Source organism: Leopardus geoffroyi, chromosome A1 (genome assembly GCF_018350155.1).
Source record: "Leopardus geoffroyi isolate Oge1 chromosome A1, O.geoffroyi_Oge1_pat1.0, whole genome shotgun sequence".
NCBI lineage: Eukaryota > Metazoa > Chordata > Mammalia > Carnivora > Felidae > Leopardus > Leopardus geoffroyi.
In genome coordinates, this window is record NC_059326.1 from 101,352,182 (window position 1) to 101,379,147 (window position 26,966).

The 26,966-nt window shown below is 39.9% G+C and overlaps 1 protein-coding gene and 1 long non-coding RNA gene across 9 annotated transcripts in view; both read right to left on the reverse strand.

Annotated features, from left to right (window-relative positions):
- Positions 1-26,966, reverse strand: part of CEP120 (centrosomal protein 120) — a 79,691-nt gene that overhangs the window by 46,377 nt on the left and 6,348 nt on the right. For all 8 annotated transcript variants that reach the window (XR_006714494.1, XR_006714492.1, XM_045486990.1 and 5 more), the window contains exons 4-14: positions 26,702-26,816; positions 23,636-23,777; positions 16,423-16,571; positions 12,389-12,586; positions 9,936-10,163; positions 8,505-8,721; positions 7,290-7,467; positions 3,888-4,037; positions 2,978-3,160; positions 897-993; positions 646-798 (exon numbers count right to left, since the gene is read on the reverse strand). Coding sequence is in view for 6 of the 8 variants with exons in the window: in XM_045486990.1 (XP_045342946.1) it covers positions 646-798; positions 897-993; positions 2,978-3,160; positions 3,888-4,037; positions 7,290-7,467; positions 8,505-8,721; positions 9,936-10,163; positions 12,389-12,586; positions 16,423-16,571; positions 23,636-23,777; positions 26,702-26,816 (1,810 nt within the window). In the remaining 2 variants the exon portion in view is untranslated. The remainder of the gene's footprint in view (positions 1-645; positions 799-896; positions 994-2,977; positions 3,161-3,887; positions 4,038-7,289; positions 7,468-8,504; positions 8,722-9,935; positions 10,164-12,388; positions 12,587-16,422; positions 16,572-23,635; positions 23,778-26,701; positions 26,817-26,966) is intronic.
- LOC123602563 lies at positions 25,737-26,693 on the reverse strand. Its single transcript, XR_006714496.1, has 2 exons — positions 26,358-26,693; positions 25,737-25,964 (listed from the first exon to the last, which is right to left on the reverse strand). It is a non-coding gene; the product is annotated as an uncharacterized LOC123602563 (long non-coding RNA).

Sequence of the window (26,966 nt, forward strand, 5' to 3'; positions counted from 1 at the left end):
GCCTGAAGCAAGGGATACCCACAAGAGTATAAACTAAAACGGGGCGCCTGAGTGGCTCAGTCGGTTGAGCATCTGACTTGGGCTCAGGTCATGATCTCACAGTGCGTGGGTTTGAGCCCTGTGTGGGGCTCTGTGCTGACAGCTCGGAGCCTGGAGCCTGCTTCGGATTCTGTGTCTCCCTCTCTCTGTGGCCCTCCCCTGCTTGCTTGCAAACGCTCTCTCTCTCTCTCAAAAATAAATAAAACATGTAAAAAAAATTTTTTTTAAACTGAAGTGAAGACCTGTTTTCTCTCTTGATTGTGTAAAGAGAGATGGTTCTAGGCTCCAGGAGGATATGGTAAACGAGGGCCTGAAATTAAAAGAAATGTTCACTTTCTCAAACACTGACTTCGAACCTTCAGTCCTAATTTTGTCCAGAAGTCATAGACAAGGGGATCCTTCTGCATGGCTTCTGCCAAACTATCATTTATCGGGTTATTTTTTTATTCTGTTTTTCTCTCAGAGTAAAGTATTCTTGCTATTAAGAGGGCTAGATAGAGTACCCGTGGAATAGAGAGGAAAAAAAAAAGTCTACTATGGAGAAGAAAAGTATTCTAAGTAAACCAATAAAAAAAAAAAGTTTCAAAGTAACATTTAAAAGGTAACCTGATTTTCGAAAATGTCCTCCTGCATCTCTTTCCACATTTCTAGCTCTAGTGCTGCTTTGTATTCTAAGGTTTCTCGAGGCTCTGTCTGGATTTCTGAAGGACAAGGTGCTGGAGGAAGGGAACATGCCTTCTGTTGCCCAGCAGATAAACCCTAAGACATGAATGAAAACATATTGAAACGAACACACTCATACACACAATGCATTCGATCCACTACAGTCATGTTGTTTCACATTCACTGTTACTTACCTGAGATGAATCAGATACAAGAATCTCACGCATTTTTACTAGTCCATAATCTTCTAGAGTTACTGTGTAAGAAAGATCCATTATCCTGTTGTTTGACCTACACATGAAGTCAGAAATACTTTAAAATTTGTGGAAACACTATGATTTTTCCTTTTATTTCCCCAATGTTACAGCACTGAGTAGGTCACATTTCTTGTATCTGACACGCGCACTACTCAAACCTCGAGACCTTCCGTATATGCATTTTACCTGATCACGGAACTCTTACATACAGACCTACGTTTACTACAAGAAGACCTACATTAGCTATAGATTATTTGGAGAAATTTAAACTCTTACTGCCCAAAGGTAATTACTGCTAAACTTTCATTTCCTTCCTCTCTTCTGTTTTACGTATGTGCAGATACACATGCAGATACACAATGTCCCTTTTTCTCCATTTACATCTGGAGCATTTTCTCATGTCATCAACCTTCATTCAAAAATGTTTAAGTTTTAATGCCTATAAAATATACTAATAAAATTACACAGTAAAATTAAGACAAAAACTAATTTTCCTACTCTTGATTATGTAGATTCTTCTGAATTCTTACTCTACTATTTTCCTGGGATGAAGCACTTGTACATAAATCTTTTACTGGATGTGAGCACTGCCTCAGGGTAATTCCTAAAAATAGGATAATTATATGTTATTTTTATCATAAAGAGCATCTCTCTGTCTCGTACAGCTGCATGTAGCATTTACCAGAACATCAGAGGAAAATACAGTCTTGCCTACAAGAAACGTGGCCTTGTCTAAAATCTATTCCATAAAGCCTTGGTCAAGCAAAAACTTCAATGACTGGAACCCACACAAATAAACTCTTAATGATCATTTTTACATTTTCTTCTAATCTCACAACTTTTAGAAGAAATTAATAAAATACACCAAAGCACTAAGTCTCCTAAAACTTCTCTGTCTACAGAGCAGGGCAACACAAGTTCATATTCATAACCAACAGATTTAAAATAACTAGTAATGATTTAATTATTTTCATTGTGTTCTACTTAATGCGACAAAAGAATGGGATTTTTGGAAGAATTTTCAGTTCACCAGAAGATGTGCTTCTCTAAAACACCTGTTGCCTGATCCTCCAAGTGAATAAAAGTTTTACTAATTCTTTGCTCTCTGGAAGGGACTATAGATGGGGAAGAGCAAGGGAAGGGATTTAAATACTACTTTTAGATCTCAGCTTTTTACTGAGCCTGATTTCTTTGTACATTCTAATTATGCTTCAAAAACCAAGGCATGTGATGTATAATTTTAAAGTGTATTTAAATTTCTACTGCTAAATTTAAAAAGACGTATTTAAAATAGATGTATTTTGGGGCGCCTAGGGTGGCTCAGTCAGTTAAGCATCTGACTACGGCTCAGGTCACGATCTCACAGTTCGGGAGTTCGAGCCCCACATCAGGCTCTGTGCTGACAGCTCAGAGCCTGGAGTCTGCTTCGGATTCTGTGTCTCGCTCTCTCTCTGCCCCTCCCCCGCTCACTCTGTGTGTCTGTCTGTCTCTCTCTCTCTCACAAATAAACATTAAAAAAAAATTAAAATAAATAAAACAGATGTATTTTGTGTAAGGTATGTGAACTTCAGTTTTCCATGGTGGCACCAGATTCCAGGGCATAGAAACCATACTCATTTTTTAAAAGTGCCAAACATTTGTAACATTCTCAGAAAATAGATTTGAAGCAAAAGTTAAAATATTTTCAAGTAGAAAAACAGTCATTCCCAAAGCAAAATAATGTAAAAATACATTATAAATCTGACCTGGAATTACTAAACACACAAACAAACAACATAGTGGGAAATTAAAACCGTCAGGCTTAACAGAGAGGAGGGAAACATTTAAGATCCTACGTGTTAAGAGTCTTAGAGGGTACAGTGGGATCAGAAAGGTAAACAGTGCTAAAAAGCCAATTAGAATACAGCCCCCCGAGGTCAAAGAAGAACCATCACCACCAAGACGACAGGGAAGCGTAAGGCTGTACCCAGCCAATGAGAACAAAAAGCAGGCTATGGCCATTTTGGGAAATCCGTTACCCCTGTGCTGCTATAAAAGGCACACTTTCACTGTACGTCTGACGCCAACACTGTTCACCACTGGAACCTAAAAAGCGAGTTTTTTCTGAAGACAAGACGTTAGAAAGCTGGATCCTGGCGATTCCCAGGAGTAAATCTTTACTCATTTTGTCCTTGTGCCATAATTCAACCAGCAGTGGAATCCTAAGGAAGAGAAAACAAGTGTTCATATCTTATCATTTCTGAACCAAGTCAGTAGTAGATCTTTGAGTTGCCCAAGCACCAAGATGTTTCTGTTACCTGGGTCGGAAAGGCTCCATTCCACGGGTAACAAACAGAAAATACCATTACAGTATCTATACCTCTTTCTGTGCAATAAAGAAAACCCACGAAGTGCTATTTTTTTATTCTTCCTTCCTCCTTGTAAAATAATATACACACTTGAATTGAGTAAAAAGACGTTTCAGATCTTTTTCTTGACAAATCCATTTCAGATAGGTGCATTAATAACACCTTCATTTTATACAGATGAGGCAACAGAAAAAGCAACCCATTCACTACAGTCAACTGGTGCATCCGTGATAAAACTAAGTAGCTTGTTCCTACGGGATCTTCACATATTATGAAAAACAAGACAGTAGTCTTTCAAATCGTCTTCCTTACTCACAGATGGTATTTAACACAGTTCTAACCTCCAAATTCAGACAAATAAGATATGAAAATCTGCGAAGAGTCTCCATAACTTCATAAAACTTCAGAGCAGAAGCACCCACGTCACAGACATTACTAATTACATTACTAATATGTGCGTGTCCAAGTTATCAGATGCATTAACTGATGTGGATCTAAATCTCTAGAAATTCCTCTTGTCAGTAACAAGATACGCATTTTCAAGAGTGGCTTCGTGTCATACACACCATACTTACGTTACCTTAAGAAGGTATCCTGCAGCTGTTGAGGCATAGTTGCAAAGTCAAATGCACAGTAAGACTGTGGAAGAAAAACTTCCATGTTTTTGCGAACTTCTACAGGAGGATTTGTCATAATAGGAGCTGCACTACCAAAGAATGGATAGGAGTACCTAGAATTTAGAAAAAAAACAAAAAACAAACAAACAATAAACAACCTATGATACAGGTTACAGATGAGACTTCTAATCTGTTTTTTTTTTAAAGGATAAAATGGATATAACAAATAGAATTTTTAGAATACGTAAATGGTACAAATACATTGTGGTTCTAATCCTGTCATCACCTTTAAAATTCTGCAAATATTGTCAGCAATTCTAGAGGAAATGCATTATGTGTATATAGCACTAGTTCCCAAAGCTGCTTTATAAGCAATCTTAAGATGAACTTGAGGGCAAGAAGAAGTCTGGTATTGTGAAGGCTGTACCACTGAAAAAGGAAGACAGAATCATTCTCATACACTCCCAATGACTCTAAAATTTAGGAATGACAGTGACGCCAAACAAAGACCAAGCTGCCCTTTGTCCAGGAGTCCCTTGGGGGCATGGCTCCTGTGTTTTTCATCTCTGCCCTCCCAGCAAAAATAAGCACTTTTTGGCATATAGTAAATGTTCAGGAAATACCTGCTGAATTTAATTTCTAAACTTACTTTACTTATTTAATAATGTCTTGGGGCACCTGGGTGGCTCAGTCGGTTAAGCATCTGGCTGATGATTTCGGCTCAGGTCATGATGTTATCATTTGTGGAAACGAGGCCCACCATCGGGCTCTGTGCTGACGGTGTGGACCCTGCTTGGGAGTCTCTCTCTCCCTCACTCTCTGCCCCTCCCCTGCTCATGCTCTGCCTCTCTTGCTTTCAAAATAAATAAACATGAAAAAAAATTTTTTAATCATGTCTCGATTTTTATGGGCTGAAAACCCCTAGTCACCTCCCAGAGGGTGCACCCATGGTAAGATTCTGTCTTTGAGAATCAAGGATGGAAGCGGTGATTCAAGGAGTGACAAGACTCTTTCTTCCTTTCTTCACAGAAACCACACCTGATTAAATGGGAACATGTCTGACTACTGCTGAACTTACTCTGTATTTAAAGCCAAAGAGAAAGACAACTTGAGGCTCACTTCAGTTTCATCTAGTGTCTCGTTATGCGTTATGAAAACGGAATTTAAAGACTAGTAACGAAAACTGCTTTTCCTGCAACGAGAATCCCGCGCATTTACTCCATTCCTACATAATGACACATGCAGTGAAATCAGCTCATCTCACAAATTCCATTCTACAGTTGCCAACCAGTTTCACACCAGCGAGAGCATGAGGACATAAAATTTATCAAACGGAAAGTTAAATGGCCAGTGTTTTAAAAAATGCCACAAAATGACTCAAAGACAGAACCAACGGCCCTTATCATCAAGTGAATTCCAGGTGGAGTGTTAAGCATATCATAACTGTTTCCTCGGTTTAGAGTATTTTTCCCCTTTTCTTTGCCAAGCGAACGTCTAGCCTTCCTTGTATGTTAACTTATTTCTCAGTCTGTCTTGTTCACTAGGTTGAGCTCTTTGTTTACGTGGCCCATAAACTCCTAATACCTGGCACACTGCTGGCATAATGTGGGCACTTAATGATTAAACAAATGGCCCATATGACAAGATGGAACCATAAAAACTAGGATGCATGCCTGCTAAGGGGGCTAGTACAAGGCTTCCCCCTCACAGCTTCTAACTATAGATCACCTCGATATTTCTATGCTTCTAGCCAACACTATCTCAGGTACCCTAAGAGCACATTCTCTAGTAGCAGCAGAAAAGAGATCTCAGTTAAAAAAGTAGAGGTATAGGGGCGCCTGCATGACTCAGTCGGTTGAGCGTCTGACTCCTAATTTCTGATGATCCCAGGGTCATGGGATGGAGCACCATGTTGGGATCCACGCTGAGCCTGGAACCTGCTTGAAATTCTCTCTCTCTCCCTCTGCACCTCTGCCCTGCTCGTGCTCTCTCTAAATAAATAAAATCAAAATAAATTAAATAAATTAAAAACAGAGGAAGACAAAAAGAGTAGAAATACTAGTAACAATTCTTTTTCTAAAAACAATTTTAAGAGAGGTTTTATAAACCCTTTGAGAAAAGCTCTGTTAGAGACAAGCTTTTTCTCCCTCAATTTTCAAATAACATATTAATAATTATTCTCAGCCTCTGAGAAGAGGTAAACAGTACAACTTAAGCTGTGATGGAAACAATGCCATTCTGTGAATTCACAGTCACACCCAGTGCTGGGTCCCTTTGATTTTGTCCATCGTTCACATCCAAGCTGAGAGGATTCTGGATAGAGCTGGAGAGGAATCTAAGACATGAAGGAGTAGATACAAGTATGAGTTAATTTATGCATTTGAAAGGCAGGTATGCCTCAAATACCAGCAGGAAGCAGTGTGTAGCTGTGGACGTTCCTGGAAACAGCAGTCCAAGATGACAGAAAGATTTTCTCATTTTAGTTGCATCAAGAGCACCTTTGTTAGAAAGGCTAGTGCTTGCTCTGAAGAAATTTGTAAGGAACAACTAACCACTCCCAACTAAAACACATTAATATATTACATTTGATATACACTTCAACCAGAAGGTTTATGAAAATGTATTATTGTTAATAACAGGCTATTGAGTAGAGCCATTTAACTGACTGAAATACATAAGTATTTCAATTCTTTATATGGAACAGGGTAGACACATTCCACGTGCAGCCCATTAAGGATGGTTCTCAGAGTCTCATTTATCAAGTAGTAGAGATACAACTTCCCATTATAATACAGTTTCATAGAAAAACAAGATATTACACTTCCCTGAATTTGCCGTGACACCTTTTCTAGAAACAATGCTTTTTTTCCATTTTTTTTAACGTTTATTCATTTTTGAGGGACAGAGAGACATAGAGCACAAGAGGGGGAGGGGCAGAGAGAGAGGAAGACACAGAATCCGAAGCAGGCTGCAGGCTCCGAGCTGTCGGCACAGAGCCTGATGCGGCACTCGAACCCACGAAGGGTGAGATTGTGACCTGAGCTGAAGTCGTACGCTTAACTAACTGAGTCACCCAGGTGACCTTCTGAAACAACACATTTTAAGAGTCACTCGCTTTGAATAGGAGCAGTAGTAAATTATCACCAGCACCTACAATTATCACCACCTCTCATACCACCAATGCCACCAACGCACCCTTGTTGAAATTCGAACTCATGAGGACAGAACCTTGCAGGCTTTTTCAGTCCACAGGATTTAACGAATGTTCTAACTTCTCCGGTGATGTTTCTCCCTCTCAAACTCCCAAGTAGAGAAAAGGCACTGCTCTTCAGAAAAGAATACTGTGAAACAAAATCGTATCACACCTTAACATACAGTTGATTGGAAAACCAGCTTCCAAATCATGGATACTCCTTAAGTCTATTGAGAAGCAAAAATGATGTGATGTCGCTGGCACCGCAATCTTCTGTCCCGAGGCGGTTTCTGAAGCAGTGGCTGTGGTCACTGGCTGGGCCACCGGAAGAGGCAAAGAAGAACCCATGGCTACAATGAACATAAAAATTTAAGAGAAAAAAATCCCACTCGGTAACACTTTCTCTTCCTTTATTTACCTCACTTAAAGATACCATCTCATTTCCCTCTAAGCAAGAAATGTGATCATTTGGTTTCATAAACCTCTGAAATAAGGCATAGGAACTTCTTAAAGTGACTTGCCCCCAAATTAGGTAGGCTTTAATTCCCATTTTTAGAACTGTGTAAAGAAGGCCCTCCTCTCCACATCGACTGCACACCAGAAAAGTGCTAATGTACGACAGCAGCCCGGCAGGCGCCAACTTATTTCCAAGAGGCAGCTAACCTTAACTTCAAGTTCGAGGGGCTGTCTGGCAGACTTACTGCAGGCATCATTACATCAATTCTGAAGACACAGTTCTGGCTACGGAAGGCACACAGGACATAGTCTGACAAAAAGAGAATTCTCCTCCAGTCCCATTGCAGACCAGAGATGGGTAGCGAGTGGCCCAAGTCCTACAGCTACTGAGTGACTGAGGGATCACTTGCACCTTAACTTCCGACTCCTGATCGAACACTGTTCTAATTGCTTCCGCTACAAGATCTAACTTCGGGTCCTAGTGCAATGGGTGGAAAATTGACACAACCAGGTAAAACCATTCTCAGGCTCTCCCTTAACTTTAGCATCAAAAATGGGTATAACAAGTTTATTACAACAGGCAGTTAGTAGCTCTTCTCTCTAAAATTCCAATGGATTCAAGATATTCAAGCGTTGCCTAGTGAAAAATATGTTAGCGAGAACTATTTTCTGTCATTTCTTCTCAGTAAGCTGTGTCTAAAATAAAAGTAATTGAACAATTCTTACCTGTTAGCCAATTCTATGATGAAGTTACAGACTCAATTTCAATTCAATTCCATTCCATTTAAACTGAATTTTTATATCACCACACATTACTGGCTCTTGAAAGAAAATCAAACTCACAATATACTGACAAACGGTGAAAACGCTCTTCATCGTTAAGTAGATGGCTACAAAACGGACGCTTGGAAGATGTGTGAGAACGTCTTACCCTTTGCGTTTGGTTTCATGTCCCTGTCATACTGCAGGCTCTCCACTTCACTTCCGGTTGCATCATCTTGGGTTGGAGGCGACTGGTTTTGAGGTGGAACAGGGGACACGCTTGGTGACTTTGGCCCAGCGAGCGTCTTCTCTTTTACAGGAGTTAAAACTTGCTTCTTTGATTGCTGTGGCTCATGTTCGTTCTGAGTCTTTAATTCAATTAAAGACTAAAAATAATTGTTAAATAAAGTATGATTCGCAAAGCACTTTCCTTCATCAAGCCAAAAAAAGTCACTTTTTTTTTTTTTTTTTTTAGTAATAGCTTCCCTTCCCACTTTAGATATTCCTAGTCTATTTTTCTTCGTTATTTGCAAATTTTCGTATAGCATCTAGAACCAGAAAAAGGAAGATGGACAGGAAGGAAACAGGATATCCAGAGCTGAGTACCAAAATATATCCTAACTGGTAAGAAGGGATATTTGGTGTAAGAAGTCAGGGACAGGGGTCCCTGGGAAAAGTTATTGTTACCAAGGCAATAAATACAATGGAGGCCTATGTTAAAACAAAACCAAAATAAAAACAGATCTAGCATGATTTTCTTCTTTTGTTCCACTTCCTTCTAAAAATATATGCATATATGTATTATAATATATATATATATATATATTCAAACTCTCACATCAGTTTTTCTGTCATTTGTAATCTACATAAAGATCAGTTCTTCAGAAGAACAGTACACGGAGGCTGATTCTGGGACTATATACAATCAAAAAACATATACATCCAAACAAATACCATCTCTGTTGCCTAAAGAGAGTACGGGGACCAGAAAGCACTAATGAACCAAGAACCCTGTCTTTAAGCTAAAGCTGAGTCCACCAAAATGATACCATGAGTGCAGATTCCCATAAATGAGGTCCATCTCTGCCAGTGACTGACCATGACCTGGGGGGCGGGGGGTGGAGGGGAGATTCCTAGCATAGGAGAAAACGGTACGTGAAGGCCATGTTATCACTTATAAACTACAGCCAGGGCAGCTACAGTACTTTCCAGAAAAGAAACACCTATAATGGAGGCCACTAATTAAGAATAATAAATACTTGCTTACACTAGGTCACTCTTTTTTTTTTTTTTTTCCAACGTTTATTCATTTTTGGGACAGAGAGAGACAGAGCATGAACGGGGGAGGGGCAGAGAGAGAGGGAGACACAGAATCGGAAACAGGCTCCAGGCTCTGAGCCATCAGCCCAGAGCCCGACGCGGGGCTCGAACTCACGGAACGTGAGATCGTGACCTGGCTGAAGTCGGACGCTCAACCGACTGCGCCACCCAGGCGCCCCCGCTAGGTCACTCTTGAAGTTCAACTTTTATCGGGAGTCATGAGTGACACCAGAGTGACAGCGCAGAAGCTGGAGGAGGAGATGGAGGGGTCACTACTTGCCTGGGCATCTACGCCTTCTCTCTGCAGAGCCACAGACACGCCCACAGTGGGGGCCAGTTGCACAGGAATAGGTGCAAGCTTTTGCTTGGCTCGCTTCGGAGGGTCAAGAATAAAAGCACCCTCAACTGTAACGGGGCGCTGGTTGATTTCCGTACTCCCCTTTTTCAGCAGTCCGGTTAAGGGCACTTCTGTACTTCCAAGTGACTGGTCTCCGCAGCAAAGATGGATCTGATGTGAAAGAGAAAATCGGAATAGGGCCTTATGGTCTCTCCTTTCTCCTAAACACATCAACTTTAACCCAAGGTTATAACATGATCCAGAGAAGGGAAGTATAATGCAGGTTATCTTCCTGACCTGCAGCAACTGCGTCAAAGAGTCTCATACTTGATTGTTCAAACTGTGGATAAGGCATAAACTTTCCTAAGAACTCAATAATAAAGCTATTCTTTTTCATTTTTTCTTCCAGTGTTGTATAATCATATGTTATCACCCTTTTCTCCTTCGGGAATTATGGTTACTTTAGTATCTTACTGGGTTGTTTTGACATAAGCAAATATATCATGAATACATGAACGTAAATAGAAAACAAATACCTCAAGCAATGTTTCTATTTCCATTTCAAAATTAATCTCAACAGTTGTAAAAAAAAAAAAATAATAATAATAATAATAATAAGTAAGTTAGTAGCTCCAGCCCTATTTGGAAAGAAAAGAACTTGAAATAATTCTGTTTTATTTGCCCATAAAACATCTTTAGTGTTTCTTTCTCTTTTCTTGCTTTTCAGAGTTCATATATAAAACAGCGTTTAACGCTACAAGGTAAAACAGAGTACCTCTCGGGTGGAGTGTACTGTTTATCACTGATAGCTAACCAAAACTTCAACATTACCCCCTTTCGAAACTACCCATCACCTACATACTATAGTATCAACTTGTTTACCTTCCTGTACTGGCATTCAGATGCACAATAAGCAGTCACAACACGAAACTATTTTTATTTCTCATGTCAGCAATGACTTGTAATTTAGTCTCAATGTTATTAGGTGTGATGGTGTTAATGGGCTGGAGAGAAAGGATTTTTACGACTTAAATGTCTAGGAGAATTAAAGTAAGAAAGAAGTCAATACTTTGGTAAAGACTGGTATTTTAGATGTGGAATAAATCTCAAGATGTTTAGAAAGCTAAAATCCAGTCTATGGCCATACCACCCTGAACACGCCTTATCTTGTCTGATCTCGGAAGCTAAGCAGGGTCAGGCCTGGTTAGTACTTGGATGGGAGAAAGGTAACATCCATATGAAAAGATAAAATACAGGAAGAAAGCAGTTCATCATTTTATATAGTATTCAGCTACTTAGAATCCTGAGTTTAGCAGAACCACGTCCAAAATATACCTCTATTACAATTTATTAAAGGCTCTTCCCACCTCCCACCCAAATTGCAAGCAAAATCTAAAGACTGATCGCTTTTAAAAAATGACTACCTAATCCTTTATTACACTACCCCATTTCAGTCTGATTAAAATCAAGTGTAATAAAACAAAGAACAGTAAATTCACTGAGTAAGCTTCACTTAAAGAGAGTCCAATAGAACGTTATTTGACAAAATTCCTCAATTCAAGGGCAGGTTTTAGAAAGTTGGGTTATTTCATGCCTTTTTTTTAATGTTCGTTCATTTTTGAGAGACAGAGACAGAGCATGAGTGGGGGAGAGGCACAGAGAGAAAGGGAGACACAGGATCAAAATCAGGCTCCAGGCTCTGAGCTGTGAGTACAGAGCCCAACGTGGGTCTTAAACCCACAAAGCATGAGATTATGACCTGAGCCAAAGTCAGATGCTTAGCCAACTAAGCCATCCAAGCACCCCTTTCTTAGCTTTTAATAGCAATTTGGGTATATACATTCTGAAATCCAGGGCATGATCTGTGTATGACTACTAAGCCCCCTAATTAATGATGAAATCTTCCCTGAGCCCACAACTTTAGGCTCTCTATACATTTTCTATTACACAGACTGTCAACTGATACGCATCTTTACCCAGTTATGATGAAAAGAGGTGTATCTCCTAAAATTCTCAAGTAATGGCTATACTAGGGACTTCACAAGCCAGGAGAATTCCTAAAAAATGACAAGATGTGGGAGAAAGATGACCTTCACTACTCAAATAAGAGTCTTGGTACCTCTATGAAGCTTTAAAAAATCATCTCAAGTTGGGGCACCTGGGTGGTTCAGTCACTTAAGCATCTGACTTCGGCTCAGGTCATGATCTCACGGTCCGTGAGTTCGAGCCCTGCGTCGGGCTCTGTGCTGACAGCTTGCTCAGAGCCTGGAGCCTGCTTCGGATTCTCTGTCTCCCTCTGTCTTTGACCCTCCCCCACTCACACTCTGTCTCTAAAATAAACATTAAAAAAAAAAAAAAAAAAATCTCAAGTGAAAAAGAGTTCCTGCCGTACTTACCTGTAGTTTAGACTGAAGTGCCAGGTAAACACGAAGAATTTCTATGCTGCTACGTATTCGAACAGATGCTCTCTCTGGCTCAAAGTTTGGGTTGATCAAATCACTGAAGGGTTCATTTGTAACATCATTTCCCAGCAAAGAATAGTAAAAGAAAAACTCAGGCTGTCTTTCTGGAAGTTTCATGGTACACGGAATTAACTAAGCATTTAAAGAGGAAAAAAAAGAGTATTCATTTATAAACCACTACACAGGCTTATGAATGTCTGATGAACTCTAAAATTTACACTAAAATGTTGATTTTATTTCAAAGTCTTAAAATCACTCAAAATTTCTTAATCTCTGAAAAATTACGACCTCATGACTAGTTTAACTTTTCAAGGTTTACCTTAGAAAAGCCCAGAGACTAAAATATTTTTTAGAGATGTTTTGTTTTAAAGTTTACTTTTCATCCAACTGATCCATGAACGAGTATGTGTAAGTTCTTTTAGAACCAAGTGGTCACATATTTTAAACTGAGTCTTCTTTACTTCCATATACCTTATTTCATCTTCTTACTCGGCCACTGTCTTCATACATAAGAGGAGGGTTTTAAACAAACTTCAGGCAGGCTATTTAATGTAACACCTTAGTCCACGCCTTTGAGAAAAAAGCTTTCTAGACACTCTGTCAAAATTGGGAAACCTACAAGTTAACAGTTGCAAAAGGATGTTTCCTGTTTCTCAAAACTGGCAGCTTCATGGCCACCTATGGCGGAAACACAGATTCCTGTCCCATAAAATATAAAATATCCAACAGACCCTAAGTGTTCACTAGGATGTTGTTAAAAATAACAAGTGTTGTATTCATCGGTAGAGGATGGCTTAAATATATTTTAGTTATCATACAATATGGCTGCTAAATAATGATATACTGACATGGAAGTTATCTAAGACATACTCTTAGGCCAAGAGAAGTTACAGGACAGTTTGTATGGTTCATGAAAATAAAAGAATTAACCGCTTAGAATATAGCAGCTCCGTATTCAGTATATAGCAAATATTCAATAAAATTACTTATTTTGTGTAAAATAACATAGTAAATAGTAGCGATTTTTCGTTTTGTATAGAGTATATTTTTACATGTAAATGTTTACTTTAGTCCCATACATTCATGAATCTGAGAAAAAATGTACTTGAGTAGATCTTAATCATGTAGATTTATACACAGAGAGGCAGCATTTATACACTGACAGTTGCTAAGAGCAAGTTCTGGATTATGCCCCCAATCCTGGTTCCATCAATGGCTTACTGTGAAGCTCTGGGCAAAGTGCTCTATCACTCTGTACTTCCATTTCTTTTAGGGTCAATAAAAGGATTACAAGAGAAAAAACATGTTCAAGTGGACACCATCACCACCCAGCAGAGTCAGCTATTATGTGAACAAGAAAATGTCTGAAGAAAAAAATACAGTACCTTGTCACCAGTGATTATTTTTGAGTTCAATTACAAGAGACTTTTTTTTTCCCCTTTGGTTTCTTCCATAATCACAAAGCAATAAAAATTTTAAGAAGTAAAGATGGTCCTTAGATATTTCATAGCATACTTCATTTTAAGTAATTCCACTAAGAAAAGATTCTTTTAAAAATCCTTTATCATCCTCGTTTGTTTAACCCTCAACTTTCAGTATCTAAGAAAAGGAGGAATGCACGATTATCACTGCCTGGTCGCTGCCCCAAACTAACTCCTCCATTCTACCACTTGATAGCATTGGGTTCTAAGTCACTGATGTGCATCTGAAAAGGTATTTTTCGTTGGTTTGTTTGTTGCCAAATGCTTTCTCACACCACCTTTCACTGCCTCGAAGAGAAAAAACTAAATGGCTAATTTATAAAATGCTTGGCTTGGGGCACGTGGGGTGGCTCAATCCAATTCTTGATTTCTTCTCAGGTCACGATCTCATGGCTTATGGGATTGAGCCTCACATCAGGCTCTGCACTGACAGCACAGAGCCACTTGGGATTCTCTCTCCCCTCTCTGCCCCTGCCCTGCTCATGCACTCTCTCAACAAAAATTAAGAAAGGTACCAAAAAAAAAAAAAGGCTTGTCTTTAAAAATGAAAAAAGCAAACAATAAGTATTCAACAGTATCAAAAGATGAATACACTACTGGACTTAATTTTTTGTGTTTTTTAATTATTGTAAAATACACAACAGAAAATCTAACACCGTAACCACGAGAACATGCACACCTCAGTAACAGAGTGCATTCACAATGTCGTTTATGCGTCCACATCTAGGGTCGCCACATCTAGCTCCGTGAGGCTGTCACCATCCCCAAGACAAATACCGTAACTGTTACGCACTCACTCCCCATTTCCCCCTTCCTGCAGCCTCAGGAAACCACCAATGTGCTTTCTGGCTCTATGGATTCACCTATTCTAGATATTTCACATAAATGCCATCACACATTATGTGACCTTGCGTGTCTGGCTTCTTTCACTCGGCAGGTTTTCGATGTTCATCCACGATGCAGCACATGTCAGTGCCCTATCCCTTTAGAGTTGAGTAAAATCCCATTATACACACAAATACTTGGTTTATCCACTCATCCACTAATGGACATTTGGGTTGTTTCCACCTTTTAGATACTGTGAATACTGCTATGAACATTCCTGTACACGTTTTTGTTTGAACACCTGTTCTCAATTCTTTTGATACACACCTAGCAGTGGAACTGCTGGGCTCCATGGTAATTCTGTTTACTGTTTCTGAGGAACCCATTCTGGCTTAATTTTTAGCAGCGAGAGCCAACAGGCAATTATTCTGGTTTTGAGTTTTTTTTTTAAAAAACTAAACTGAGTAACTAACCTTCCCTCTAACCAGAATGGCATATTTGGAGCAATCCATAGGCAGGGCTTTATGAAGAGAAGAAAAATAGAGAAAGTGATACAGAAAGGCAAAAACACGAATTTAGTGCGACAAAATTATACATACTCCCTGAGAAAAATCTTTACCTGACAGTCTCGCAAGTCATATAAATCTGTGGTCACTAACTCATATTTCACTTGTAAATGCAGACTATGTGGGAACTTTGTACTTCTAAGAAAGCTATTAGTATGGTAAAAATTTAAGTCATGAGCCATATTCTCGATTTTTGAAAAGATTAATTTACTTCAGCTGCTATCGACCAACATAATGTCAAGAAAACTGGGCTAGATCCTGAGAAGGAAAATGAGGTACCAGCTCATGTTATGCTAAGCCATTTTGGGGAAGAGGCAATGCTGACGTGGGTCTTGAGTCCCTGCACTTCCTGCTGGGGCATTGACCACCCTCACACAGGCCACTTCCCTGTGTTGCTTATACAGCTGGTAACCTAGAAGGATTAGGTCAAGCGTCTTCCTGGGGAGACCACGCAACTTACAATCAAAGTGTTCTGTGTTCCTCAGCTGTGATGGAAACCCACTCTGTACAGCAGCAACCTGGGCCCCTCGATGTCACCCCTTGGGACCTAGGGTAACGAAGACTGCAGGCAATATGCAGATGCTGATGTGTGCTGTGCCGAGAGTAATACAGTCCTTTGTCTCTGACCCAGGAACCTCCTGTCATCCGGCAACGTCCAAGAAATTCTAACTGGCTAATTTGTCAGTTTGTAAATAAGGTAAAATCTAATTCCAGACATTATACCCAGTAAAGTATGACTGGAACAAGTGTTCCCAACATTAAACATTTCTCCAAAAAATAAATATTTCAATACTTAGAAAGAAAAATCCTTTCAGACCAGTCTTTACAATGCCACACGGTACAACGGGAAACAGTGTTTACTGATGGGCTTTCTTCTAAATGTCCAGAGATTTAATTCATTCTCTTACTACTAACATCATACCAATTTATTCTTAAAGCAGAAATATTTTCTGGTATGAATGGAAACATGTTTCTACATTTTTTTAAAGTAAAAAAACAGTCCACTTGCACATCTTTTTAATACCCAAAAGGCAAGTTTTTAAAAAGTCAATGTTTTCCGCTCTTTGTGAATCACTAATCAGAAGGAAAGTCTTACCTGCTCCAGTTGGGTGGCAAATGCTATGGTCACTGACATAATGAAGGAGTCTGTGCAATGCTCAGCTGGTCCGATCTGATGGTAGCCTCCCTCCTCATTCAGCACTGCCACAATGTCCTTGGGGTTGAGGCCAGACAAGCTGGCAGGTACTTCATGGGGAAAAAACACAATTAAACTATGTCACAGTGTGCCATAAACTACTGTGAAGGTTTTGAAAGCTGGGTATGCTTTGTATCTTGCTTGCAGTTTTCATGGATATAGTATCTCAATAAGGGTTCCTTGGATTTTCTTGTTTTTAACACCCTCAAAAAAAAAACCTTACTTAAGCACCGTTTTCTTTCTGCACATAAAAGCCTTATTTTGGAATACGGTAATATTTTTAAAATAAATAAACCACAAAGAAAAGACATTATAGGTTTCCTGAAGGCAGTGAATCTCAACTGGGAACTGAAAAATAAACTCCATGTGGCTAAGAAGAGAAAGGTGAACATACACAGGATAAGGGAGTAGAAAAGAGTGTTCTAGGCAGAAGGAACCGCACTGCAGAGACTGGGAAGGAAGAGAAAGCCTGTGGTTGGAGAAATGAGGTAGGCGTGGTGCTGATCACAGGGTGATGACCGACATGGAAGGCACATGTCACGGGGCTGGAGGGCTAAGCAGAGGCTTACTGGATGCCACGCTAAACAGTGAGATAGTTTCCTAAGAGGAAACTATGAACCAATTAGGAGAAGAGAAGTGGCAGAATTCACACCTCATATGTATACATACCCTATCAGTAAGTAATCCTCTCCGGATTCCAATTTTCCAGGCTGAGGTGCAAATTGCACCTCTGGCTTGAAAATGAGTCTCTAACAAAACTCTTTAGCTAAAAGACAGCTCTGACTCTGATGGGGGATGGAGGGAGGGGTAATATGCAGGGTTAATCCTGAGTATCTGACTCTTCCTTTCAGCTCAGGTCATGATCTTACAGTTGTGAAATCAAACCTTGCGATGGGCTCTGCCCCGGAGCCTGCTTGAGATTCTCTCTCTCGACCCATGCCTCTGCCCCTCTTCCACTCACACTCTCTTCTCTTCTCGCCTCATCTCTCTCTCTCTCTCTCTCTCTCTCTCTCTCTCTAAGTAAATAAATACATACATACATAAATAAAACTTTAAAAAAATATAAGAGGGGCACGTGAGTGGCTCAGGGAATTGAGGGTATGACTCTTGATTTCAGCTCAGGTCATGATCTCATGGTTCATGAGTTCGAGCCCTGCAGTGGGCCCTGTGCTGACAGCATGGAGAGACACCTTAGGATTCTCATCTCCCTCTCTCTCTGGCTCTTCCTCACTTGAGCAGGTGTGTGTACACACACACACACACACACACACACACACACACACTCTCTCTCTCTCTCTCTCTCTCTCTCTCTCAAAAATAATTAAATAAATAAAAATAGCATCATGGTTTAGAGCAGAGACACTCAAGTAACACAGACCAAGGTTCCAATCCCAGTTCTGCCATTTGCTAGTTGTATGTTGTAACTATATGATCTCTTTTAGCTTCCATTTTTATTTCTGCAAAGCTTTTATGTCGTTTAGAAGATTAAATCAAAGTAATGCATTTAGTACAGTATCTGACAATCACTTTAATAACGATACCCATGAAATATTAAGGTCAGCAGAGCTTAGAAGTCAGCAGAATAACTATGACAGGTCTCCCATTGTCAGGGGGTTACAGGTATGGAAAGGAAGAACAACTCGGAAAACTCTTATAGAAGACTGGATGGAATGAAGGTGTCAATGTGAATGTATGCTGTTCACTAAATGTGTAAATAAACAGAGCCATAAAGGTGTATATGTGTGTGTTACTGGGGTGTGTGTGTGTGTGTATATATATATATATGTGTGTATATATATATATATATATATATATATATATATATATATCCATGTTTACGTATATATGTGTATGTATACACACATGCACCAATCCCTTTTTCCACTGGAACACCCCAATAGCAACTGGCATATCTTGCACTTGGAACTTGACTCTTCAACATCTTTCTTTACTAGAAGGAAGCAGGCTCCTTAAAGAAACAGCTGAACCCAGGGCTAAGATAGGTAAAGAACAAGATAAGCCTGGATCATCTTCTTATGCCAGAAACCAAGAAAAAGCTCAAAGAATTACGGACACAGGCTATCTGTCAATAATCACTCTGAATGTATATGGACTAAATGCTGCTCCAATCAAAAGATAGAGAGTATCAGAATGCATAAACAAACAAACAAAAAAAAAACCAAGACTCATCTATATGCTGCCTGTAGACACATTTTAGACCTGAAGACACCTGCAGATTGAAATTGAGGGGATGGAGAACCATTTCTCACGCTAATGGATGTCAAAAGAAAGCCCGGAGTAGCCATACTTCTATCAGACAAACTAGATTTTAAACCAAAGACTGTAATAAGAGATGAAGGGCATTATATCATAATTAAAGGGGCTATCCCAAGAAGACCTAACAATTGTAAATATTTATGTTCCTGGTATGGAAGCATCCAAATCTATAAATCAGTTCATCACAAGCATAAAGAAACTCATCGATAACAATACAATAATAGTAGGGGATTCTAACACCCACTTACAGCAATGGGAGGATCATCTAAGGAGAAAAATCAACAAGAAAACAATGGGTTTGAATGACACACTGGACCGGACAGACTTAAGATATATTCAGAACATTTTATCCTAACGTAGCAGAATACACATTCCTGTCGAGTGCACATGGAACATTCTCCAGAATAAATCACATACTGGGTCACAAATCAGGCCTCCAGAAGTATAAAAAGACTGAGGTCATACCATGCTTATTTTTATACCACAACACTATGAAACGAAGTCAGCCACAAGAAAAAATTTAGACAGACCACAAATACATGAGGATTAAAGGACATCCTACTAAAGAATGAATGGGTTAACCAGGAAATTAAAGAAGAAATTAATACATAGAAGAAAATGAAAACACAACAACCCAAAACTTTTGAGATGCGCCAAAAGTGGTCCTAAGAGGGAAACATATTGCAATACAAGCCTACTTAAAAGGCAAGAAAGGTCTCAACTACACAGCCTAACCTTACACCTAAAGGAGCTAGAAAAAGGACCAGCAAATAAAGCCTAAAGCTAGCAGAAGAATGGAAATAATACAGATTAGAGCAGAAGTAAATGATACAAAAACCATAGAACAGATCAATGAAACTAGGAGCTGGTTCTCTGAAAGAATTAATAAAAATGATAAGCTCCTAGACAGACTTATCAAAAAGAAAAGAGATAGGACCCAAATAAATAAAATCACAAATGAAAGAGATCACAACCAACACCGCAGAAATACCAACTATAAGAGAATATTATGAAAAATTATATGCTAACAAGTTGGGCAACCCAGAAGAAATGGATAAATCCCTAGAAACATACAAACCACCAACACTGAAACAGGAAGAAACAGATAACTTAAACAGACCAATAACAAGCAAAGAAACTGAATCAGCAATCAAAAATCTTCCAAAGAACTCAAGTACAGGGCCAGATGGCTTCCCAGGGGAATTCTCCCAGCCATTTAAAGAAGAGTTAATAGCTATTTTTCTCAAACTGCTCTAAAAAATGCAAATGGAAGGAAAGCTGCTAAACTTACCTTGATTCCAAAACCAGACAAAGACCCCACTAAAAAGGAGAATTACAGGCCAATATCCCTCATGAACATAGATGCAAAAATTCTCAAGATACTAGCAAATCAAATCCAACCAGTATATTAAAAGAATTATTCACCCGTATCAAGTGGAATACGGGCAGCAAGGGTGGCTTTCCAAGTCAATCAATGTGATGCACCACATTAACAAAGGAAAAGATAAGGACCATATGATCCTCTCAATAGATGCAGAAAAAGCACTTGACAAAATACAGATCTATTCTTGATAAAAACCCTCAACAAAGTAGGGACAGATGGAACATACCTCAACTTAATGAAGACCATCTATGAAAAACCCACAGTGAACATCACCCTCATTAGGGAAAAACAGAGCCTTTCCTCTATGGTCAGGAACAAGACCAGGATGTCCACTCTCTTAACATAGTAGTCCAAGTCTTACCCCCAGCAATCAGGCAACAAAAAGAATTAAAAGGCCTCCAGGGGTGCCTGGGTGGCTCAGTGAGTTAAGTGTCCAATTCTTGATTTCACTCAGGTCACGATCTCATAGTTCACGGATTTGAACCCCACACTGTCAGTGTGGAGCCTGCTTGGGATTCCACCCCCCAACTCACTCTCTCTCAAAATCAGTAAATAAATAAAAGGCATCCAAATCGGCAAGGAAGAAGTCAAACTTTCACAATTTGCAGACAACATGATACTCTATATAGAAAACCCATAGGACGTCACCAAAAAATTGCTAGAAGTGATACACCGGTTCAGCTAAGTCACAGGATCCAAAATCAATGCACAGAAATCTGTTTCTATACACCAGTAGTGAAGGAGCAGAAAGAGAAGTCAAGGAATCGATCCCATTTACAACTGCACTAAAAACCAGAAGATACCTAGGAATAAATTAACCAAAGCGGTAAGAATTATGGAGACAAGCTAACGGAAACAGAAGTTTGAAGGGGCTCTCGCTGCACAAATCAGGGACAAATAATGATAAATATTGTAACCCATTAAGCAAAAAGAACTCTAAGTCCACACTTGATAATGTCCCACAAAATATTAATTATAAGTGAAGGAAAGAAAAAGTAACAGGCATACGCTACCTGAATCATAACCAAAATGGACATCACCAGTAATGGAACAAATCAAAGTTGTGTGCTGATAGGATGCAGTGAACAAGAACAAAAGCATCACTTCTCTGATCCTCCTGCCAAAGATCTAGAACCTAAATCTAATACCAGATGAACCCCAACAGTACGGGGGGGGCAGGCTCACCAAAGACTGAGACTTCATCACAGGACTACAAAACCCCTCCCTCTCCTTCACCTCTAAATTACCTAAGACCTGTTTTCTTCTTACCCAGGGTATCACGTCCACTTTTCAACAAAACAGTACAAGGCACACTAAAAAGCAAAACAAAAAAACAAAACAACCCAAGCTTCTCTTTCAGGAAAATAAAATAAGAGCAGCACATTTTTGCAGATCAAATTCAGTCAGCAGAGAAAGAGACCTAATAAAAACCGAAAGCTGGCTCTCTGAAAACATCAATAAAATCAGTAAGCATTTAGCCAAGTTACTAAGAGAAAAAGAGAGAAAATACAAATTCCTAATATCCGAAATAAAAAGAGAATCACTGTACAGTCCATAGACACTAAAAGGATACTGAAGGAATGTTACACGAACGACTTTTTATCCACAGATTCGATTGCCTGTAAGAAATGGGCCAACTCTCTTGAAAGACACAGTCTGCCAAAAGTCACACAGGAAGAAACACACAATCCAGACAGGCCTATATCATTTCGTGAAATTGAATCAATAACAACTTTACACAACAGAACGTACCAGACCCTGATGACTTCACTGGTGAATTCTACCCAACATTCAAGGAAGAAAGACCAATTCGCCACCATCTTTTTCAGACAACGGAAGCAGAAGAAATAACCCCTAACTCATTCTATGATGCCAGCATTTAAAACCCTGATGTCAAAACCAGACCCAGACATTACCCAACAAGAACACAAGAGACCACTAGCTCTCATTAACATACATGCACAGATTCTCAACAACCTATTGGCCACGTGAATCCAACAACGTATAAAAAGAACCATACACCACAACCAAATGCGATTTTTTGCAGGTACGCAAGACTAGTTCAACATTCAAAAATCTGCTAATATAATCCATCACATCACAAACTAAAGAAGAACAACCACACGATGGTATCAAACATGCAGAAAAAGCATCTGACAAAATCCCACACTCGGTAATGATGAAACACCCTCAGCAGACAACTAGAGAGTAACTTCCTCGACTTGATAAAGAACATCCATAAAAATCCTCCAGAAACAAGGCAAGGAGATCCCCTTTCATCACAGCTTTGTGGTGCCAGACTACACATCCTAACAAACGCAGGAAGATAAGTAAAGGAAACAAAGGCATGCCGAGTGGGAATAAAGACATGATATGGTCTTTGTCTGCAAATAATGCAAAGTCTATTCCCAGCAGAATCAGACCTATAAATACACAAGGAACAGACTGGTGGCTGCCAGAGGGAAGGGAGGCGGTGGCCACAACGAGTGAAGGGGAATGGGAGGTACAGGCTTCTGGTTACGGAAGGACTAAGTCACAAGGATGCAAGTCACATCACAGGAACACAGCGATGTTATTATGACAGCCGTACGGTGACACGGGGTCTCTACACTTGTGCTGAGCACAGGATCACGGACAGACTGGTCAAATCACTATGTTGTACGCTTGAAACCATTAGGACATTTTACGTCAACCATACTTCGGTGAAAAAAAAACACACAAGTGTTTGTCAGAGTTAGGCAGAAAGGAGGGAGAAACGGCACAGACGGGTTTCAGGGCAGTGACACTGTTCTGTGGGAAACTACAGTCATAGACGTAGGTGATTACTCGTTTGTCCAAACTTACAGAACATAAAACGCCAAAAATAAATGCTAACGTAAACTGTGGACTCCGGGTGATAAGTGATTGGCTCATGTAGGCTCATCGATTTTAACATGTGGCCCCTCTGGCCGGGGAGGTGGATAGTGGGGCGGCTGCGTGGCTGAGGAGACCGAGGTCCACAGCAACACTCTGCACTTGGCACTCAGTTTTGCTGGGAACCTAAAACCGCTCTAAAATAAAGTTTATTAATAACAAAAAAAAAAAAAAAGAAAAAAAGAAAAATATGAACGTGTGGTTAACGAGTGAGTGAAGAGAGAACAGCGTAACTGTTTGGCTTTCTCGTGCTCATCCCAGGAAGAAAATTTTCCTAAATAGCCATCTTTAAGAATACACAATTGTGCTTTGTCATATACCAAATAAAGAAAGGAAAATCTTGTCTATTTCTAGCTCTTCTCTAGGAAGAGTTAGAGCAGTGCTGCACATTTAACAATACGACAACATCTGTCGGAGGCACCAGAGTAAAATGTGTTTACACTCTTGCGTGTATTTTCCTATCACAACACCCACCGCTCCTGAAGCTCTAGTCCACAGAAGCAACTTTTCAGACGACGTCCTTAGAAATGACGCACAAACCTTTTCCATCTCGAGGGGGGGCTCCTTTTGCTTTAAAACTATCCACTGGTGCCTTGGTGTCTGTTTCCAAACCAATGCTTATCTGTATCTCCGACTTGAACTTGGTGTATTTATTACTCAACAGCTGGTACCATTTTGGCGCCTGGAGAGTAAGTAACAACAAAACAAAAACACGTTAATAATTGATAGGAAACAAACAATAGTGGGAAATGTCCTATAAGCTTCCAAATATATTTCCTGTAGTTTCTTAGCACTTTCTCCTCTTTAAAGTATTTTTCACATTTTCCTCAAAAGAATCTAATCCTGCTTAGGAAGCTAACTGTATTTCCTCTTAAAAAAAAATAAGAAGTTTAGGGGGACCTAGGTGGCTCAGTTGGTTAAGCGTCTGACTTCGGCTCAGGTCTTGATCTCACCATTCATGAGTTCGTGTCCCAGGTCGGGCTCTGTGCTGACAGCACAGAGCCTGGAGCCTGCTTCGGATTCTGGGTCTCCCTCTCTCTCTGCCCCTCCCCCACGTGCACTCTGTCTCTCTCTCTCTCTCAAAAATAAATATTAAAAACATAAAATGAAAATAAAAAGTTTAGACTACCAATTTTCCCTTTCCCTAACCCCTAATTTGTCACTTTTTCTGGTATATACCTTTGCTGCCTGCCACATTTCTGCTTTGTCCTACATATACCAAATGTGCAGAGAGCTATTGTTAACAAAAAGACACTAACAAAATACTGAAGGAAAGACCCAAGGTAGAGCTCTGGGTTATGAACCACATACTTGGCTGAAATATAAAGGCTTTCTCACAGGATGAAGTATAAATTACCTCAATATCCTGGCCACAGCAATTTGAGAAATTCTAATACTCAAACCAGCCTGCACAATCTCATGGCCCAGAACTGCATGTTGCATTAATGCAGGGACACCATTTCAATTCATAGAAACAGTGTTCTTACTCTAACCACTATTATAGAAAGACATAGAAACTGATCTTTATAGGGGCGCCTGGGTGGCTCAGTTGGTTAAGCGACCGACTTCGGCTCAGGTCATGATCTCGCAGTTTGTGAGTTCGAGTCCTGCGTCAGGCTCTGTGCTGACAGCTCAGAGCCTGGAGCCTGCTTCAGATTCTATGTCTCCCCCTCTCTCTACCCCTCCCCTGCTCACACTCTGTGTCTGTCTCTCAATAATAAATAAATGTTAAAAAAAAATTTTTTTAAAGAAACTGGTCTTTAAGAAGATCAAAACCAAAAGCTTCTGGTAAGTAAAATAAGCCTAAGCCATCATTTTTGGGGTTTTTTTGTTTGTTTTTTTTAAATCCACACCCAAGGTTTTTAAAAGAAAAACTCATAATCTGTTGTGTATTTTTTTTATGATGGATATATTACAATTTTAAGAATAAGCCTGAAAAAGAGTTTTAGCTACTCAGGGAATTTATGCTATGTTTTTCTGTTTTAGAACTTGGAAAAACAAAGCTTATTTTTTTGTGTTTCTTTTCATTTACAGATAATCAATTTATTCTGAACTTCAAATATTCTATGCACCAACTTCAGATAGTTCTGCTAATAAACAGGAGTGATTAAGACAACATCTGGCTTTCTTAAAACTCTTAATTCTGAAACATTCCCCCTGAACTCTGTTAATGATAAGAAGCAAATGTAATGACAAAAGCGTCCTACAGGACCAGACAGGGCAGGTGGGACAGGGGCAGAAAGGAATGCCACGTGCATTTACAGCTATCCTCCTCCTAAAAGGATTACCTTCTGTGTAACCAAAGCAACCGCAAAAGGATCCTGTGCAGGTTGTAGCAAAGCTAGGGAAGAGATACATCAGGGGCATGATCGTGGCTCCTGGTTGAGGGGCTAAGACTTCAGAAAGAAAACCTCTTCAGAACCTAGGGACAGAGAGGTGAGGAGTACTCAAGGAGGGAGGAGAAACAGATTCCCTTTCAGAGAACTTTTTAAATTCCCATTTCTTTTGAAGGATTCCAAATGTGGGCTAAGCTAACTGGCTCCTTTGTAAATACCGTGGCTATGAGTAGCGAACATGTTGCTAAGAGATCAATTTTTCTTCAGAGAATCCTAATTTAGGATTCAAATCAAGAATCAAAGACTTCAAAAGTAAGTTTGTTTGTTTTTGTTTTAAGTGACAAAACAAAGTTATTATGAACCATTCAAAGTATTTCCAAAGTCAGTAACATAAAAAAAGGTGAGAAAAGGCGTGCGTGGGTGACTCAGCTGGTTAGGCATCTGTTGATTTCAGGTCTGGTGATGAGCACAGAGACTGCTGGGATTCTCTCTCTCCCTCACACACTCTCTCTCTCTCAATATAAATATATAAACTTGAAGGAAAAAAAAAAAGATTGGTAGATATTTTAAAAGAGAAAAGAAACATTTTCAGTAACAAAAAGCACTGACGTAGGAATCGAGACCCTGAATTATTTTTCCTTCCTTATGTGTGTGCTCCTGGCAAGGCTGCTGTTTATGTCCCATAAGTGTATTTCACTGAGCTCATGTGTTCTGACTGCTACACACGGAAGGAATGGGAAGCAGGGGAAGGAATCAGAAGGCTACTAGCACAGCCAAGGTTAAGAAAGGACGGTGCCTTAGGCTGGGATCGCAACGGCGAAAATGTACAACAGGAGCTGGATCAGGAAGGGGTCGCCGCAGGCCTGAAACCAACTGGAAAAGGATGGCTACGGAGGCCGGAAATGGAGGCCGTCTGGCCTGCGTACCTGGAAGAGGGGTGCCGTTCACCAGAGCAGGGCACGCGGCAAAAGCACTACCTCTGAAAGCAAAGCTTGGCAGCTGAACATGCTGAGCTCCAGGTCACAGCAATGTGGCCGAACGTCTGAGCTCAGAGAGAATTTTCTTTGAGAAAGGTCGTTCTAGGTCAAAGAAATGACCAAAATATTGGGACTTTCTAAATCAAATTCCTAAAGTGAAACCTCAGAGTCGCCACACCGGCTCAGACCCTCGCCCTTTCAGGTCTGGTACCACAGGTTCTTTCCATCAATGGGTTATCTACGAAAAAGTCGCACCTAACGTCACCGGTAACAACACATCAAAAGGGCAATACCTGCTTTGTTTCTTGAGCAGTCCTCAAGTCTAGCACAATGTAGCCTATAGTTTCCTTGGCTGAAGATACGGGATCCAAGGCAAAACACTGCAGTTTGATAGGCGTGCGTTGCAGCCTGTAACGTAACAGTTTATGTTATAGACGAACTAGCTTCTGCTTAATATTGAGCTGATGTTCTGCTAGTTTTGAAAAGCTGCCTGCTACTAGCAAGACAACTATAATTCTTTCGGATAATCTCTATTTTCTGCAAAACTTCAACTGACAT